General features: G+C 42.5%; 1 protein-coding gene across 1 annotated transcript in view; it reads left to right on the top strand.

Annotated features, from left to right (window-relative positions):
* Positions 1-18298, top strand: part of dmd (dystrophin) — a 500806-nt gene that overhangs the window by 220806 nt on the left and 261702 nt on the right. Inside the window, exons 15-18 of the mRNA XM_080421894.1 lie at positions 4975-5094; positions 12380-12481; positions 13714-13821; positions 17809-17988. Coding sequence (XP_080278020.1) covers positions 4975-5094; positions 12380-12481; positions 13714-13821; positions 17809-17988 — 510 coding nt within the window. The remainder of the gene's footprint in view (positions 1-4974; positions 5095-12379; positions 12482-13713; positions 13822-17808; positions 17989-18298) is intronic.

The raw sequence follows: 18298 nt of genomic DNA, 5'->3' as shown, positions 1-18298 counted from the left end.
GTCCACCACGGTGAGTGAGAGAGTTCAGAGGAGAGACGGTCAAATAGAGGCTGTCTAATCGAGTGGTTCTCAAACTTTTTCATGTCAAGGACCCCCAAAATTGATATGTATTTGGCCGCGGACCCCCATCTCAAAATGTTTTGTTCCAGGGACCCTCCAGAAGCAAAGATTTGAGTTACAAATGTTTGCTTTAAAAAAAATATATATATTCAAAGGTTTGCACAAATGTTCACGATTTTTTCAAAAATAGCAGATCTACAAGCTCATAGCGCGGCACTCGGTGCCGCGCTATGAGCTTGTAGATCTGCTATTTTTGAATAGCCAAAGCGTACAAGGTTAAAGTGGTTAAAATTATTGTGATGCTATATTCACACATTTTGCTGGGGACCCCCTGGAAACCCCCCCAAGGACCCTTGGGGGTCCCCGGACCCCATTTTGAGAACCAATGGTCTAATCAGACCTCCTCCCGGTATAACTGTTTGCCAATAATGATCGAGCACATGAGTGGACACGTCCCTTTCCCCCAATCAGCAGAACCAAGGGCTATGAGCTCTCCGTGGTGCTGAAGTCAGTACAATACAGTGCATTGTACAGACTTCAGCACCACGGACAGCGCATAACCCCTGAATACACTACATCAGTGGCTCTCAAACTTTTTCATGTCAAGGACCCCCAAAATGATATGTATTTGGCTGCCCCCCCCCCCCCCCTGCCACAAATATTGAGCTTGTAGATCTGCCATTTTTGAATAGCCAAAGTCTAAATATTTAAACTGGTTAAAATGATTGTGACGCTATATTAACTAATTTTGCTGGGGCACGAAGTGACGCGCTGTGAGCTTGTATATCTGCTAAAAGTGATTTTGATGCTGTACTAACTAATTTTGCTGGGGAACCCCTGGGAACCCCCCCAAGAACCCCTGAGTGTCCCAGGACCCCACTTTGAGAACCACTGCACTACATTAGCTAAAATGGGTACAGCTCTGTTTTGCTTTTAGCCAGCACTTCTCTTTTTTTTGTTATCAATTATGGACTATGATTTATGTACCTTCTAACCATGAAGCTAGAAGGCACATAAAAGGAGAATGAATCAAACAATGAAACAAGCACATAACACAAAAACTATGCAGACAGTCATCTCTCAAGACAGATTCCGCTAACAGCAGCAGAATCTCCCAGCACCACTGCCCTAAACATGTAGTGTTAGTAGGAATAAACAGTGGACTAAGAAAGAGGGGAGGAGCCAAACCAAGTTCCTATTTCCACACAAAAAAAGGAGGTGGTGCCCCCAGGGGCAATCAAAATAAATAAATACAAAAATGAAAATGCCCACCCCACCCCCCATCCCAGAACTAACAATAAAATGGGGGGGGGGGGGGGAACACACGTGTAAAGCTAAGCTTTCTTTATTACAGTTCATACACTGTAAATTACATTTCATGTTTAATCTTTAATCTTGCGCAATTTTCCAGTTACCCTCTGGACATAAAGTCACAAAAAGGGGAAACAATTGGCTCCAAGCACACCTCGCATTGGTTGGTAGTTACATTGGAAAACAAGAGGCGTCTCAGTTCAATGGGATAAACAAAACTCTCCTCAAGCTCTCGCCATGAAACTTTGGCTGCTGGGGTCAAACCATTTAGAAAGAGGTCGAGGAGTGAAAGCCCAGTAATATCATCTGAAGTCAGGCAGCGAGAGACCGCCATCAGCTTTAGCTCGCAGTAAGGAGAGTTTGAGATGAGGACATTTTTTTCCCCATGCCACACAGATTCGCTTTTAGCCGATTGAATGAATTTTTATACACTCTACTATGTTGTTGTTGTTGAATGTGGTTGAGCACACATGTGGTCCTGCACTTTAAAACTGAGCCTTTATCATTTTGTTGAACCTCAGTATAATGACAATACATTCGGATTCTGATTCACTTAAAGGACGACTTCACCCTTTTTCAACCTATCTTCATATAATTGGTCCTCACTAATGCTCATTATTATATGGCACCATTTTTGTCTCAGAGGAGGGCTGTGGACAGTTCAGAAACCCGCCTACCTGTGACATCATCGATGGAGAATGCAAGCTAATAGAAACTGCAGTCTTTATACTCCTGGAAAGTTGACATGCTATAATGGAAGCCATTGTTCTCATGTTAATAAACATAAATAAATAAAACAACGTTGGAAAAAAATACTGTACGAATGGTACCATTATCATGTGCATTAGTGAGAGGACCAATTATATGAAGAAATAGGTTGAAAATGGTCAACCTATTATATTATATATATATATATTATATATTAAAGTTGTCCTTTAAGCGTTGTTGTGAAATATTTAATCCGGATTTAATCTGATTTCAGTTGTTAGTGTTCCAGATTGACTGCCCTTTATGGAGAAAGCTGATGGTCTTAGTGTAGTTCTACTATGTGCATTTTACAGTTGCCATCCACCATGCTCCTTTAGTTACACTTTTACTGTCTTATCTTTGGATGTATCAGGCAAAGAGCGCTCTGGGGCTAAACTGTTGATACATTGAAAACTAATTTGTGAGATTCACTGTATCTTTTCAGCATGTGACGGGATGGGCTTGTTGTCATTTATTTTCATTGACTGATGCTAGATTGTAGAGATGGTGATGCTTGAGTCCATACTGTCATACAATATGAGAAAATGACATAAAATCATAGAGTAGTACATACTGCATACTAAATAACCTGGCTGCCTGAGTGAGTGGGTATCTTCTTTACATGTTAAAACTCAAGATATTCCTAAGAAAGTGAAATCATTGACTGCCTCTAGTTCTTCATTCCATATCTTGATTTTGAGATGATTAAATTCCTGCTTTTGTGACCCAAAGTGTGTAATTAACACTGATTAAAGGACAACTTCACCCATTTTCAATCGATCTTCATATAATTGGTCTTCTCTTCACTAATGTTCATGATAAAATGGTAAAAAATAATCTATTCAGTCTGTGTCTCATAGGAGGTATGTGGATACTTCAGAAGGCATATTGTTTTTTTGTTTTTTTCCAAACGAGATAAAAAATATATATTTAGATTTGTATTAACGCGAGAGCAATGGCTTCTTTTATAGCATGCTAACTTTCCAGGAATAGAAAGCCTGCAGTTTCTATTAGCTTGGATTTCCCATCGATGATGTCACTGGTAGGCAGGTTTCTGAAATGTCCACAGCCGTCCTCTGACATTCAGTTGACGTCTTCCCATCTCCTGGGGTGTCTGTGTGTGTGCGTGTGCGGTTTTGGGTGGGTTTATTGTGCAGTTTTTGTGTTGGCTACTGAATAGTGTATTATAAACTGGTCCATCTCCTGGGTCTTGGCTCTCTGCGGACTCTCTAGACTACTCATCAGTCATGGTTGTTGTTTGTGGGTGATTCTTGATCAATTTCCAGGCTGGGTAAAACCTCTGCTCTCAAGCAGCCCCTGCTCAGTGCTTACTGACATCGCAATAGCATTTTTTGTCCAACCGTAAAATAGAACGACTCCTCTGAAAAGGCTTCAGAAACGCTAGTGAACTCTAGGTCAGGCGTTGTATAATTCTCCTTCCCTTTCCCCTGTTCCAAAACCCTTTGTTTTGGTGCAGCTTGTGACTCACATCATATACTCTATACACCCATTAAAACCAGGAAAGCATCTGTGTCATTTTAAATGTTTGCATTGGCTATTAAAAAATTGCAGATATAGTAGATGCAGTGATGTGTTTCTACCGTGGTACGCTGTATACGCAGTATGGCCTGTAGATTTTTTTTCGTCACCACCGTATACATTCAAAAACAGTTCGAAACGACGTATCTGATACGTTGATACGCCTCTGATACGCTGCACCGAGTGGCTGGGCTCAGTGGGCTGGGGGGGCGCAGCAATACAAACAGCAAGAATGTGGTCTGACCGTCTGACTAGTCTAACTCTGAGGTGAAGGCTTATCATGTGTGTGGCTATTGTTCTTGAGGTGATAATTAATGGCTACTGTGCGAAGGAATTCACTCATTTCAACGACCTGCCATTCACTTCATTGAACATAGGTCACTGAATTGAGTAGGCTACTTCATTAGTATTGAAATTGCGCGTCATAGCAACATCTTGAATCTTCTATACAGTTTGTGTCTTCAATGCCAAGTTAATTCTATTCTGTAATAGATACAGGAAGGCTCGCTGTTAGCACTGCTATTATATCTGATAAGCTAACGATAACCAGCATTTATAACAATCCTTGCACTTCTATGGTAATATATAAAAAACAAAAAAAATTGCTAAAAGCAGCTCCGAAGTGGTTGAGTTACAGGGTGATTAACATTAGAAACAGTAGAAAATCAGTGCAAAGCATATTGTAAGTGTACTCAGTGTTACTGTGAAACTGGGCCTGAGTGGGCCTGGCCGAGTTTGTGCGGGGCAGAAACGCAGCGCGCGCCTTTTTTTTTTTACATTAATTAATTATATGCGTGTGCGTGCCGTGCGTGTGGGAGGAACTGGGGGGGAATTGTTATAGTATACCCTCCAAACAAATCTAGAACACACCACTGAGTAGATGTACTGCTATTTTTGAACATTTTTGAAAAATCTTGAAAGTGTGAGAACTACTGATTTTTGAAGGCATTTGCAGTGGTGGAAAAAATACTCAAATGTTTGACTTAAGTAAAAGTATCAATACTGCAATGTAGAAGTACTCTGTTACAAGTGAAAGTCTGGAATTCAAAATTTACTTGAGTAAAAGTTCAAAAGTATCGGTATCAAAATGTACTTAAAGTACCAAAAGTAAACATACTATAATGTTTGAAAATGGCCCGTCTACAAGCGAGTAAAAGTACAATATTTGGCTACTCCAGTAAAGTAAAAATACCTCAAAACTGTAAAAGTACAGTTACTTTACACCAATGGGGATTTGTAGAATGGGCCTCAGGTCTTAACGGGCTAAAGATTGACTCATAGATGTGTGTGTGTGTGTGTGTGTGTGTGTTGTTGCAGCTGTTACAGGAGGACCTGGAGTTGGAGCAGGTGAGGGTGAACTCTCTGACACACATGGTGGTGGTCGTGGACGAGACCAGTGGAGACTGCGCCACCGCTGCCCTGGAGGGCAAACTGCAGGTACGCACATGCACACACACACACACACACACACACACACACACACACACACACACACACACACACACACACACACACACACACACACACACACACACACACACACACACACACACACACACACACACACACACACACACACACAGTATGTACACTATTTCCCAGCCTGTGTTCTTAGTTTTAGTTTCTTGTTTGCGAAGACAAATGACTCATTACCACACAAATTACTATTGACTTTGAGACTCTTTCTCTCTTTCTCTTTCTCACTCTCTCTCTCTCTCTCTCTCTCTCTCTCTCTCTCTTTCTCATTGTCTCTCTCTCTCTTTCTCTCTCTCTCTCTCTCTCTCTCTCTCTCTCTCTCTCTCTCTCTCTCTCTCTCTCTCTCTCTCTCTCTCTCATTGTCTCTGTCTCTGTCTCTGTCTCTCTCTCTCTCTCTCTCTCTCTCTCTCTCTCTCTCTCTCTCTCTCTCTCTCTCTCTCTCTATCTATCTCTCTATCTATCTCTCTGTTAGTCGGAAAACAGATTGAATAAGCACTCTTTTTTTCTTTGCTGTTTTTCTGTAATTAGGTTTGTGCACTCCCACACATTGTGTGTGTGTGTGTGTGTGTGTGTGTGTGTGTGTGTGTGTGTGTGTGTGTGTGTGTGTGTGTGTGTGTGTGTGTGTGTGTGTGTGTGTGTGTGTGTGTGTGTGTGTGTGTGTGTGTGTGTGTGTGTGTGTGTGCGCGTGTGTGCGTGTGCGTGCGGGAGGGAGAAAGTGTGTAGGCCTATTTGTGTGCATGTAAAAAAAAAAATCTGTGTGCAAGTACTGTATGTGTTCAAGTGTGTATTTGTGTTGGTTCCATTGCCCTGTGTGTGCTTGTGTTCATCTGTGTGTGTGTGTGTGTGTGTGTGTGTGTGTGTGTGTGTGTACGGGCCAAATATCCCAACAAATATAGACGCGTTGTGAGCTTGTAGATCAGCTTTCCTGATCAGATTTCCTGCTATAGGGTTATGGTTAAAAATGGCAAAAAAATATTATGTATATCGTCTCCGTTGGGTGGAAACCTCATACCTCACTCATGTCCAAAACAGGATTCAATTTCAAAATGCAGTGCGTTACATTTTCGTTTGGCGCTGTGTTATGATCAAGTAGGACGTTCATTTAAGAAAAAACACAGAAAGTTAAAATATGGAGATAAGAGGTTTCTGCCCCCAACAGCAACGATAAATAATAGAAATGGCATTCGCTGTCGTTAAATGTTGATGTATAGCAATACAAATGTGTGTGTGTGTGTGTGTGCGCGTGTGCGTATGCTTGTCATATTGTGTGATGTACGAGCCTTAGCTCCCCTTGTTAGTTTCCATACACTATGCAGAACAGAGCCGGTGCCCATTAGAAACAACAGGCAATCATTTACATATCGTTGCTATCGGGCAAGAAACCTCCCATCTCCATGATTCTAACTTTTTGAGTTTTTTTTCCCCCGTAAATTAACGCCCCACTTGATCATAGCTACAGCGTCACACAAAAGCATCAAAAGTAGCAGATCTGCAAGGTCGATATCGAGCTTGTAGATCTGCGACTTTTGCTGGGGGGTGTTTTATCCTGAAAAGTTACAGTTTTGGACATATGAGGTTTCCACCCGACAGAGACGATATAGCCTTTAATGGACAATCCATAAAGTGCAGTATATATGGGACCCCTGGCTGGTGCTTAAGAGACAATGCAGGGCCCTAGGAAATCTGAATCATTGCCTTTAACCCATTAAGACCGATCTGTGTAATTTTTTTATTTATTTTATTTGGCAAAAATAGCAGATCTACAAGCACGAAGTGCCGCGCTATGAGCTTTTAGATCTGCTATTTTTTTGATTTTTTTTTTGCAAATCTTTGAATATACATTTTAAAGCGAACATTTGTAACTCAAGTCTTTGCTGCTGGAGATTCTACAAAATGTCTTCTAAATCCTAACAGTTTTTCTGAAACACTTATGTTGCTATAATATCAGTGGTTCTCAAACATTTTCATGTCAAGGACCACCCAAAATTGTGTGCATTTTGCCGCGGACCCCCATCTCAAAACATTTAGTTCCAGGGACCCCCAGAAGTAAAGATTTGACTTGAAATCGTATATTCAAAGATTTGCACACATTTTCCAAGATCTTTCAAACATAGCAGATCTTCAAGCTCATAGAGTGAGAGTGCCACGAGCGCCATGAGCTTGTAGATCTGCTATTTTTGAATAGCCAAAGAAATCAAAAAAATGGCACAGATGCGTTCCCGGTCTTAATGGGTTAAGGCATGTGCGTGTGTCTTCTTACATTTAAAGATGGCCATTGAAGTCTGTCACATATACAGTACATTATGCAATGATGCATGAGACAAGGACAACCAAGGACAAATCTACAGAGTCTAATGCTGTGTTCAATTGTCACTCAGGATTGTGCAGAGTAACGCCTAATTTATGCTTCGTCGCACAACGTTGTCGTGCGGCAAAAAATAGCCGACATACAAGCTCACAACGCGGATGCGTATGCGCCGTGTTGTGAGCTTGTACGTCGGCTATTTTTGGTGCGCCAGTGGTTCTCAAAGTGGGGTCCGGGGACTCCCGGGGGTCCTTGGAGGGGTTTCCAGGGAGGTCCCCAGCGAATAACAATAATGCGTAGTAAACCGGGGGTCCTTGAAATGAAAAAGTTTCAGAGCCCACTGGTGAAAACTTTCATGCTCTTCTCTCTCTCTCTCTCTCTCTCTCTCTCTCTCTCTCTCTCTCTCTCTTACTGATCTTCCTTTTTGTTAACATTTCCGCTCTCTCTCAGTGATATTATTTTGTCTCTCTCTGTCTTTCGTTCTCTGCACCCCCTCCGATAATCTCTCTACTTTCTCTGCCCCTGTCTCTCTCTTTCACTTTCAATTTCACTCTCTCCGTGCTCTCTGCTCTCTCTGTCTGTCTGTCTGTCTGTCTCTCTCACTCCCTCTCTCTGTGTGATAGCTAACGGATGAAAGCTTGAAATCATTTAACATAGCCAAAGGCTAACTTCTGCCTCCATGCTTCTGCAACACTACACATAGTCTGCCATGACCGCTCGTGCATGGCTGTGTGTGTGTGTGTGTGTGTGTGTGTGTGTGTGTGTGTGTGTGTGTGTGTGTGTGTGTGTGTGTGTGTGTGTGTGTGTGTGTGTGTGTGTGTGTGTGTGTGTGTGTGTGTGTGTGTGTGTGTGTGTGTGTGTGCGCGTGTGCTGATGTGCGTACGTGTCTGCAAGTTTGTGCTTGCCCATGTGTGTACGCACTATGCACACACACACACACACACACACACACACACACACACACACACACACACACACACACACACACACACACACACACACACACACACACACACACACACAGTGCATAAATGAAAAGCAGTTAGAGCACGCTTAAGGTTGCCAACTATCAGGCCTTGGCTGAGCTCTCTCCCTGAAATGCAGTGAATTCAATTTGGGAGACTTTTTTCTTGTTGTTGTTCAAGTATAAATGCAATGGTATGAAACACTTTCAGTGAAAGTTCCTGCCCACCACCGTAGAGACTGAGGGTTTGAATGAGGGTTTTGCCCTTGGGCATCACGGCCGTGCGCTCATATGAACATCATTGGCTAGTGCTCGCATGTGGGAAAGCCGGTTGGGGAGGGTGTTCTTTTGTGACTTCACTACTCCTAAAGCACTGTTCCACAAAGTGGGGTCCGGGGACCCCCAGGGGTCCTTGGGGGGATACCAAGGGGTCCCCAGCAAAATTAGTCAATATAGCTTCGAAATCATTTTAACCACTTTTACCATATTTTATACTTTGGCTATTCAAAAATACCAGATATACAAGCTCATAGCACGGCACCGAGTGCCGCGCTATGAGCTTGTAGATCTGCTATTTCTTTTAAATCATGAACATTATTTTGTGCAAATCTTTGAATATATATATATATTTTAAAGCGAACATTTGTAACTCAAACCTTTGCTTCTGGGGGTCCCTGGAAAAAAATATGTTGAGATGGGGGTCCGCGGCCAAATACATATCATTTTGGGGGTCCTTGACATGAAAAAGTTTGAGAACCACTGTCCTAATGCTCTCAACGTTGGGTTCGGGGACCCTGCAGAGGTCCAAATGGACCCTTACAGGCCTGCAACTCTTGAGAGTGTACAAATGGAACCATTTGTTTGGTGTCCCTCATTTGTTTTGGTTCCATTTGTTTGGTTCCATTTGTTCCATTTGTGGGAGTCGCTTAACACAGCCTGCTAAGCAGCCTCAGCTCAGCCAAAAGAATACGAATTCTCACCTTGAATTCCAAGGCATTCAAACGCAATGCATTCTGGGAGACGGCTCTGCTCAGACATTACGGCTCACAAAAGAAAGAGTGAATCATTGTCTTCAACCTTCCAAGGCCTGGGTCACGGTGTTATTTTTTGTATTGGAATTCCCATAGGGGAAATCTTAGACTGCGTCATATAAGAACGGTGTTCCAGTACTCATGCCCAAGGCAGGTATGCTGGGTTTAACATGGTTAAAATATATATTCACATGGTGTTCTATTGAAAACCCAGACGACAGGCAGACTGGCAGAGAGACATTGGTCAGATAATGAAACTTGCATCTACAGTAGTATATGTTCTCTCTCTCTCTCTCTCTCTCTCTCTCTCTCTCTCTCTCTCTCTCTCTCTCTCTCTCTCTCTCTCTCTCTCTCTCTCTCTCTCTCTCTCTCTCTCTCTCTCTCTCTCTCTCACTCTCTTCTCTCTCTCTCTCTCGTTGGTTATTTGACAATCTTTCACAGTGAGCTGTGTGTGTGTGTGTGTGTGGAAGTGAAGGTTGAATGACCACAGCAATGCATGCGAGACATTATTCTATTGCTGCCTTGTGCTATGTGTGTGTGCGTGTGTGTGTGCGTGCGTCCTGTTTCAAACACTGATGGCAGTGTTTGGTGAAACAAATATCCCCGACTTGAAATGGAATTGAGAGTTTGCAACCCTCTAGTGCACACATGTGCATAGTGCTGTTTGACTGGGTGTGTGTTTGCTAGCGTAGTGTGTTTAGATAATGTGCGTGTATGCGAGCATAATATGTGTAGTGTTGTTTTGGTGCATGTGTGGGTATAGTGATTGTGTGTCAGCAGATATGCGCTGCGAGCTTGTACATCTGCTATTTTAGAAACAAAAAAAACGGGCACAAAACATTTTCAGATGGGGGTCCTCGGCAAAGTACCTATATCAATTTAGGGGTCCTTGCCACGAAAACGTTTGAGAACCAGTCGTTTAGTGGGTGTGAACCGGAGCAAACAGCGCGTGTGTGTGTGTGTGTGTGTGTGTGTGTGTGTGTGTGTGTGTGTGTGTGTGTGCGTGTGCGTGTGCGTGTGCGTGTGTGTGTGTGTGTGCGTGCGTGTGCGTGCGGGGTATAAACAGTAGCTCGGTGTGATGGAGTGGGTGTAATTAGATTCGCTTCCCTCGGTGTGTGGCTGGTAGCACACCTTCATACTACACCATTGGTTCTTAAAGTAGGGTCCGCGGGAACCCCCAGGGGTCCTCGGGGGGGTACCAGGGGGTCCCCAGCCAAATTAGTTTATATAGAGTCAATTATTTTAACCACTGTATCCAGATTGTATACTTTGGCTATTCAAAAAATAGCAGATACACAAGCAAATTCCTGTGCCAAGGATTTGCCAAAGTATAAAATATGGTGAAATTGGTTAAAATGATTGTGACACTATATGAACTCGTTTTTGCTGGGGACCCCCTGGTACCACGCCTCCCAAGGACCCCTGGGGGTCCCCGGACCCCACTTTGAGAACCAATGCCCTAAGCCTCCTGTCAGCTCCCTGCGATGTATATACAGTCTGTCACGCTCGTATATAGATTGTGAGAATAGGTTTCATCATTCACCCCGCTGCCAGCCATGGCTGATATTCTGCTCACACTCTGAATAATCCACCATAACAAATAGACATATCTCTCCTCTCCTCTCCCTCCTCTCCTCTCCTCTCCTCTCCTCTCCTCTCCTCTCCTCTCCTCTCCCTCTCCTCTCCTCTCCTCTCCTCTCCTCTCCTCTCCTCTCCTCTCCATGTACTGCATATCTCACCAGTGTCATCTTATCACTCATCCTTCACAGGTGTTTTCCCATAGTCATATTCCCATCAGATGTGCATTTCTGTACTCTGTGGGAACACACACACACTCACGTTTCCGCCTGCAGTATGTGTGCTCTGTGCACGTAGCTCCGTGCACGGAGCTACTCAACCAGTAAACCCAATCACTGAATCTCAAACTGCAACCGTAACATCATCTGCTGTGTGCGTGCGTGTGCGTGTGCGTGCATGGTACATTTACTCAAGTACTGTACTACAAGTACAATTTTGTAGTACAGTAATTTTTTGACTTTACTGGAGTATTTCCAAAGTCCAGGAATGCAATTTTAAGTGGATTTAGTCCAAAAGAACACAGTCTGTGCACCAATTTATAGTGTTGGCCAATGCAAAAATAAGTCATTACAAAAATTGAGAAAAAATAAACACTGAAGGCAAACACAAAGGAAACTAAATAACCCAAATGTTTAAGAATCCTAACCTAGGCTAAACTTTCATCCGAAAAAGCCCCATGTCTTTCCCTCAGGGCTGTTACTACCTGTGGTTCAGCCTAAGTGCAACTGCACATCTGTCCCTGCAGCCTCCCTTAAATAGGAAGTGGATCCTACCACAGGACACAGAACCAATTGGCAACAATGCTTCCAATACTTCCATCAATTCCCCCCGGCATACAAGTAAACATTCCTAAAGTACAACTTGGGGGTGAAAACTCAATGACAATTTAAATAAACACATTACCCAAAGCATAGGAAACACCCCTCTCCTCCACAGCACTTGGCACCTTCCTAATCAAGAGGATGGCCACCAGCAGTGCACTGGAGAGACAACAAGCTAAAAACTACATTATAGTTGAATACACGAGTTTAAAACCATTAGTCCTTGTATCTCATAGAAAGCAGTCTGACCTTCTGCATAATGAGTACTTCTGCTTTTGGTATTTTAAGTAGATTTTGATTCCAATACTTTTGTACTGTTACTCGAGTAAGAACAATACTTTTACTTGTAACAGAGCGTTTCTACATTGCAGTATTGATGTGATTACTTTCCCCCCCACTGTGTGTGTGTGTGTGTGTGTGTGTGTGTGTGTGTGTGTGTGTGTGTGTGTGTGTGTGTGTGTGTGTGTGTGTGTGTGTGTGTGTGTGTGTGTGTGTGTGTGTGTGTGTGTGTGTGTGTGTGTGTGTGTGTGTGTGTGTGTGTGTGTAGGTGCTGGGGGACCGGTGGGCAGCCATCTGTAAATGGACAGAGGAGCGGTGGCTGCTGCTGCAGGAGATACTGATGAAATGGCAGCATTTCACCAACGAACAGGTACACTAGGACGTGTGTACGTACGTGCGTGCGTGCGCGTGTGTGTGTGTGTGTGAGAGAGTGTGTATACTAAGTACTTTGTCCATAGCCTGAGACTCCAGCCCCGACCAATCACCTTCACGTATCGACACCATGACTCTTGTACACAGGTCCCTTCTTGGAAATGGGTGAAATGCTCACAGAGGATAGATTTGACAGTATAGATTTGGGGTCCCAGATATACAAATAATTGATCTAAAGGGGGTCCGGGGTCTTATACATATCAAACTGGGGGTTCTTGGAGAAAAATAAATAGTAGCGAGCGTGCGTGCGTGCCTGTGTGTGTGTGTGTGTTTCCTTCATTAGCCAGATGTCGGCTGTAAAGCCGCTGATAGAATGAACCCAGTGCTGTTCATAATAATCACAGCTGCTGGCCACAGCCTTGGAGACTATTCACCAGACATTATTAATGGATTAACCCATTAGAACCGGGAACGCATCTGTGTCATTTTAAGATTTCCTTGGCTATTCAAAAATAGCAGATATACAAGCTCACACCGCAGCACAGAGTGCCGCGCAATGAGCTTATTTTTGAAAAATCTTGAAAATGTGTGCAAATCTTTGAGTGTGTGTGTATATATATATATATATATATATATATATATATATATATATATATAATCTTTTTTAAAGCGAACATTTTTAACTAAAATCTTTCCTTCTGGGGGTCCCTGAACAAATATATTTTGAGATCGGGGTCCACTACCAAATACATATGATTTATCAGCAAAGATTTGAAAATAGCAGATCTACAAGCTCATAGTGCGGCACTCGGTGCCAAGCGATGAGTTTGTAGATTTGCTATTTTTTTAATAGCCAAAGTACTGTATAAGATAAAGGATAAAGTGGTTCAAATCTAAAATGACAGATGCAATCCGGGTCTTAATGGTTTAAACTGCTGCAAAACAGCCGGGATTATTACCTCCATTCACTGATCTCTACCAGCTATTCATGAAGGAGCTTTGTTTTTACAATGAGCGGGAAATGAAAAAGAAAAGAGAGAGCAACATTAAGGTTCATTGCAGAAAAATTTATCTGAAATAATATTGTGAAACTATTTTGTCATATGCTTATTACTCTCCTCTCCCCTTCCCTTCCTTTCTCCTCTCCTTTCCGCCTCCTCTCCTCTCCTCTCCTCTCCTCTCCTCTCCTCTCCTCTCCTCTCCTCTCCTCTCCTCTCCTCTCCTCTATAGGTCCTGTTTGACTCATGGTTGAGTCACAAGGAGGAGCAGGTTCGCTCCATAAAGACGTCTAACATGAAGGATCAGGTGGAGATGGTCGCCTGCCTCCGCAAACTGGCGTAAAGACCCCCCCCCCCCCCCCCCCGTGCGATGCACTCACTTTACAACTAACAGTCTGTCTGATCCATGACGCCCATGCATTCATACTGGTAGAAAATGATCACTATAGCACCCACCCACTTAAATCCTTTTTAGGATCCTTTATTTAACCCATTAAGACCGGGAACGCATTTGTGTCATTTTAGATTAAAGCAGATATAAAAAAAAGCAGATACACAAGCTCATACTGTAGCTCATAAGCTCAAAAATCGTGAAAATGTGTGCAAATCTTTGAATATAAGTATTTATATCTGGAACTAAATATTTTGAGATGGGGGGTCCGTGGCCAAATACATATTATTTTGGGGGTCCTTGAGCACCACTGATATTATAGTAATTATTATTTTATTTTTTTCAAAAAAACATTTGTAGAATCTCCAGAAGCAAAAGATTTTAGTAAAACATGTTAAAAAAATCACACCCAGTGTGAAGTGGGCGGTGTGGTCATCACAGTGGTCATCACAGTGATGGAAGCTCACTTAAAAAAAAGTTGTTTTTTTGAAGTGCATAGTCCTTTTTATAGGTTATTAATTTCATCATGTGTCTCACTAGCCAATCACAGTGCTGAATAGAGTCAGCCAATAGAGTCAGCCAATCACAGTACAGCTAGGGGTGTACTAATACTAGGGGTGTACTAATTATGAGCCAATCACAGTACAGCGAAGGGTGTGCTAATGAGGTGTCCCAACCCCACTTATAGGGGCGGCTACACCGCCCAAAAACATATATTCAAAGATTTGCTAAATTTATTTTCCCCCCCCAAAAATAGCAGGTCTACAAGCAGCAGATCAAGCAGCAGATCTACAAGCTCATAGCATGCCGCGCTATGACCTTGTAGATCTGCTATTTTCGAATAGCCCAAAGTATAAAATAATGGTTATAGCTAAAAACCTAAAATGACACAGTATGCGTTCCAGGATTGAATGTCTTAATGACCCAGAAGCTGCAGCAGCGGTGGACCTTTCGGGTTCGGAGCCTTTGATAATTGGGAAGGCTGCGGCCGAAACGCTGCCGGGTCATTAAATAAAAAACGTCCTAACATGACTTTAAGTGGGCGCCGGCGATCATTTTTACTGGAGTCCTTTCAGAGCCGTGCACCGAGGTGTAAGAGAACCGTCAACAGAGACGCGTTTCTCTTCTTTAACCCATTGAGACCTAGAACTTGTGTCATATTTTGATTTGAGCTAAAAAAAAACATTATTTTACACTTTGGCTATTCAAAAATAGCAGATATACAAGCTCATAGCGCGGCACCGAGTGCCGCGCTATGAGCTTGTAGATCTGCTATTTTTGAAAAATCGTGAAAATGTGTGCAAATCTTTGAATATATATATTGTTTTAAAGCAAACAATTTAACTAAAATCTTTACTTCTGGGGGTCCCTGGAACTAAATATTTTGAGAACCACTCATATAGAAACCTACGTTTTTCAGAATACTTTTGAGATTTAGGAGACTTGTAGAATCGGCTTCAGGTCTTAATGGGTTAAGTTATCTTGCATTTATATGTGAACACGTTTCAGTGGAATTGGATAGCAGCAGATGTGTTCAATTCTGTACAGGCTGATTTAGGCAATTTGTTTCACTGTGGATTACCACGACCCCTGTTTTAATTTCTTACTATACATTTCTCTCTGTCGGGTGGAAACCTCATATGTCCAAAACTTTTACTTTTCAGGATTCAAATTCAAAAGTATGCAAAAGTAGCAGATCCACAAGCTCAAAAACCTCGAGCTTGTGGATCTGCTACTTTTGATGCTTTTGTGTGACGCTGTAGTATGAGGACATTAATTTACGAAATGTACGAATGAACACAACAAGTTAAAATATGAAGATGTTAGCGACGATTATGTGATACGACACTGGAAATAGTTCAACCACTTGAACCCTATAGCATCCCTGCTCTGGGACGGAACAGTCGCCAAAATTGGCTGATCTACAAGCTTGTGAGCTTGTTCTCTCTGCACCAAGAGATCAGTGTACGGTAGACTAGAGAGAACAAAGCCAACTCGGGTCCGGTTTAAGTATAGAGGGTTTAATCCATTTAGACCTGGAACGCATCTGTGTCATTTTAAGATGTCTAAAAATCGTGACAATTTTGTGCAAATCTTTGAATATACATAATATTTTTTTAAAGCAAACATTTTTAACTCTAATATTTGCATCCGGGGGGTCCATGGAACAAAATATTTTGATTCTGCGGCCAAATTCATATCATTTCGGGGGTCCTTGACATGGAAAAAGTTGGAGCACCACTGCAACAAATTGTTAGGATAAAAAAAATATATATATGTATTTGGCCGCGGACCCCCATCTCAAAATGTTTTGTTCCAGGGACCCCCCCGGAAGCAAAGATTTCAGTTACAAATGTTTACTTTGACATATATATATATTCAAAGATTTAGACACATTTTCAAGATTTTTCAAAAATAGCAGATCTACAAGCTCATAGCGCGTCACTCTGTGCCTCGCTATGAGCTTGTAGATCTGCTATTTTTGAATAGCCAATTTATAAAATTAATGGTTGAAGTGGTTCCCGGTTTTAATGGGTTAAGTGGTCTGTGTGTCCACCAAAGCTCAGCTGGTGTGTGTGTGTGTGTGTGTGTGTCTGTGTGCAAAGTCCCACGCCGATCGGTCCAATGGTGCTGGAGATTATAGCTGTTTACAGACGGATTGGACAGACTCACGGGAGCGAAAACGTAATCCCCTCGCCTTCGGCCCGTTTCGGCCTGGTGGGGATAACAATTCAAAACATGCTCACTCCACTACTCCACTACAAGTACACGTGGCTCAGTCAAATTTGTACTCGAGTTAAATACTAGAGCACTTGCTATTAACACATCCACTGCCAAGGGCTAATCTCATAATGTACTCACCAGTGCCAAGGTGTTTTTGTTGTTTTTTTGTTTTTTTCATGTCGCCATAGATCTTGTTAAAATCCTTAAGATTGAGCGCTACACAGTCTGTTTACATCCGCGCGATCTCCCTGTATCTCCCAGTGAAAACCACGTGTCAAACGGGGCATCCATGTTTGAGTTAGAGCGGATTACGTTAAACAGTGAAATGCGAGGAGAAAAAACTACAGGAAGAGAATTGAGTTTCAGTTTCGTCTGTAGAACGAGGGCGGGCGTGATCGTGAAAACCGGATCCCAAATAATTCTATTTCCTGTCATCAAACCGGAAACGGAAGTGGATCAAAAAAATTCCGAAAGTGCACCCGGACCGCGCATGCGCGAAAAGACCGCAGCCCGTAGGGCTACGGTCTCGGCACTTAACAGTTGGATTTAACGGCCCGTAGGACTACGGTCTTGGCAGTTAATGTGTTAAAGGCATTCAAAAGTACATGCTTTAAAAAATACTCAAGTATTCAAAAGTCCAAATCACATAATACATTTTCTTTGTAATATCAATGCATTGCCGTAACAAAATCTTATAATTTTCCCCAAAAATGCAAAGATTTTCCAGAAATATCAATAAATCTACAAAGTAACTAATAGTCTAGTTACTTTGTAGATTTTATTATTATTACAAAACATACATTACCCACTTCAGCCCTATATACATTTCGGCAATTTGAAAATAGCGGATCTACAAGCTCACAATGCGCCACAATGCGTTAATACAATTGAAAACTTGTGAAATGGGACATTCTGCATAATGAGTACTTTCTACTTTTGGTACTTTAATTGCATTTTGATACCAATACGTTTGTACTTTCACTCAAAGTAATTTTTTAATTCTGCACTTTTACTTGTAACAGAGTATTTCTACATTGCAGTATTTATACTTTTACTTAAGTAACAAACGTGCATACTTTGTCCACCACTGTGTGTGTGTGTGCGTGTGTGTGTGTGTGTGTGTGTGTGTGTGTGTGTGTGTGTGTGTGTCTGTGTGTCTGTGTGTCTGTGTGTCTGTGTGTGTGTGTGTGTGTGTGTGTGTGTGTGTGTCAGACCCTGAAGGGGGAGATCGAGCTGAAGAGGTCCAGCATGGACAGACTGTGCAGCCTGAGTCAGGACCTGCTGTCCAGCGTGAAGAACAAAGACATGGCCGCCAAGCTGGAGGCCCGACTGGACAACCTGGCCCAGCGCTACGACCGCCTGCTGCAGGGCCTGGAACTCAGCAACGCACAGGTATAGACCCCCTTAACAGACGACGTCCACACTGATAAGAACCAGTATGCGCGCGCAGGCCCGGCACCAAATGAAACCCATTCTGTCATGTCTCGCTAGAACGCGCCTCACTAGCCAACAGTAGTGGAAAAAGTACTCGATTGCTTTACTTAAGTAAAAGTATCAATACTGCAATGTAGAAGTACTCCGTTACAAGTAAAAGTACGGAATTCAAAATTTACTTGAGTTAAAGTACAAAAGTATTGGCATCAAAATGTACTTAAAGTACCAAAAGTAAAAGTACTAAAATATTTGAAAATAGCAGATCTAC

The sequence above is a fragment of the Gymnoscopelus braueri genome, assembly GCF_963280865.1.
Source record: "Gymnoscopelus braueri genome assembly, chromosome: 24".
In the NCBI taxonomy this organism is placed as follows: domain Eukaryota; kingdom Metazoa; phylum Chordata; class Actinopteri; order Myctophiformes; family Myctophidae; genus Gymnoscopelus; species Gymnoscopelus braueri.
This window is presented reverse-complemented; position numbering and strand designations above follow the sequence as displayed.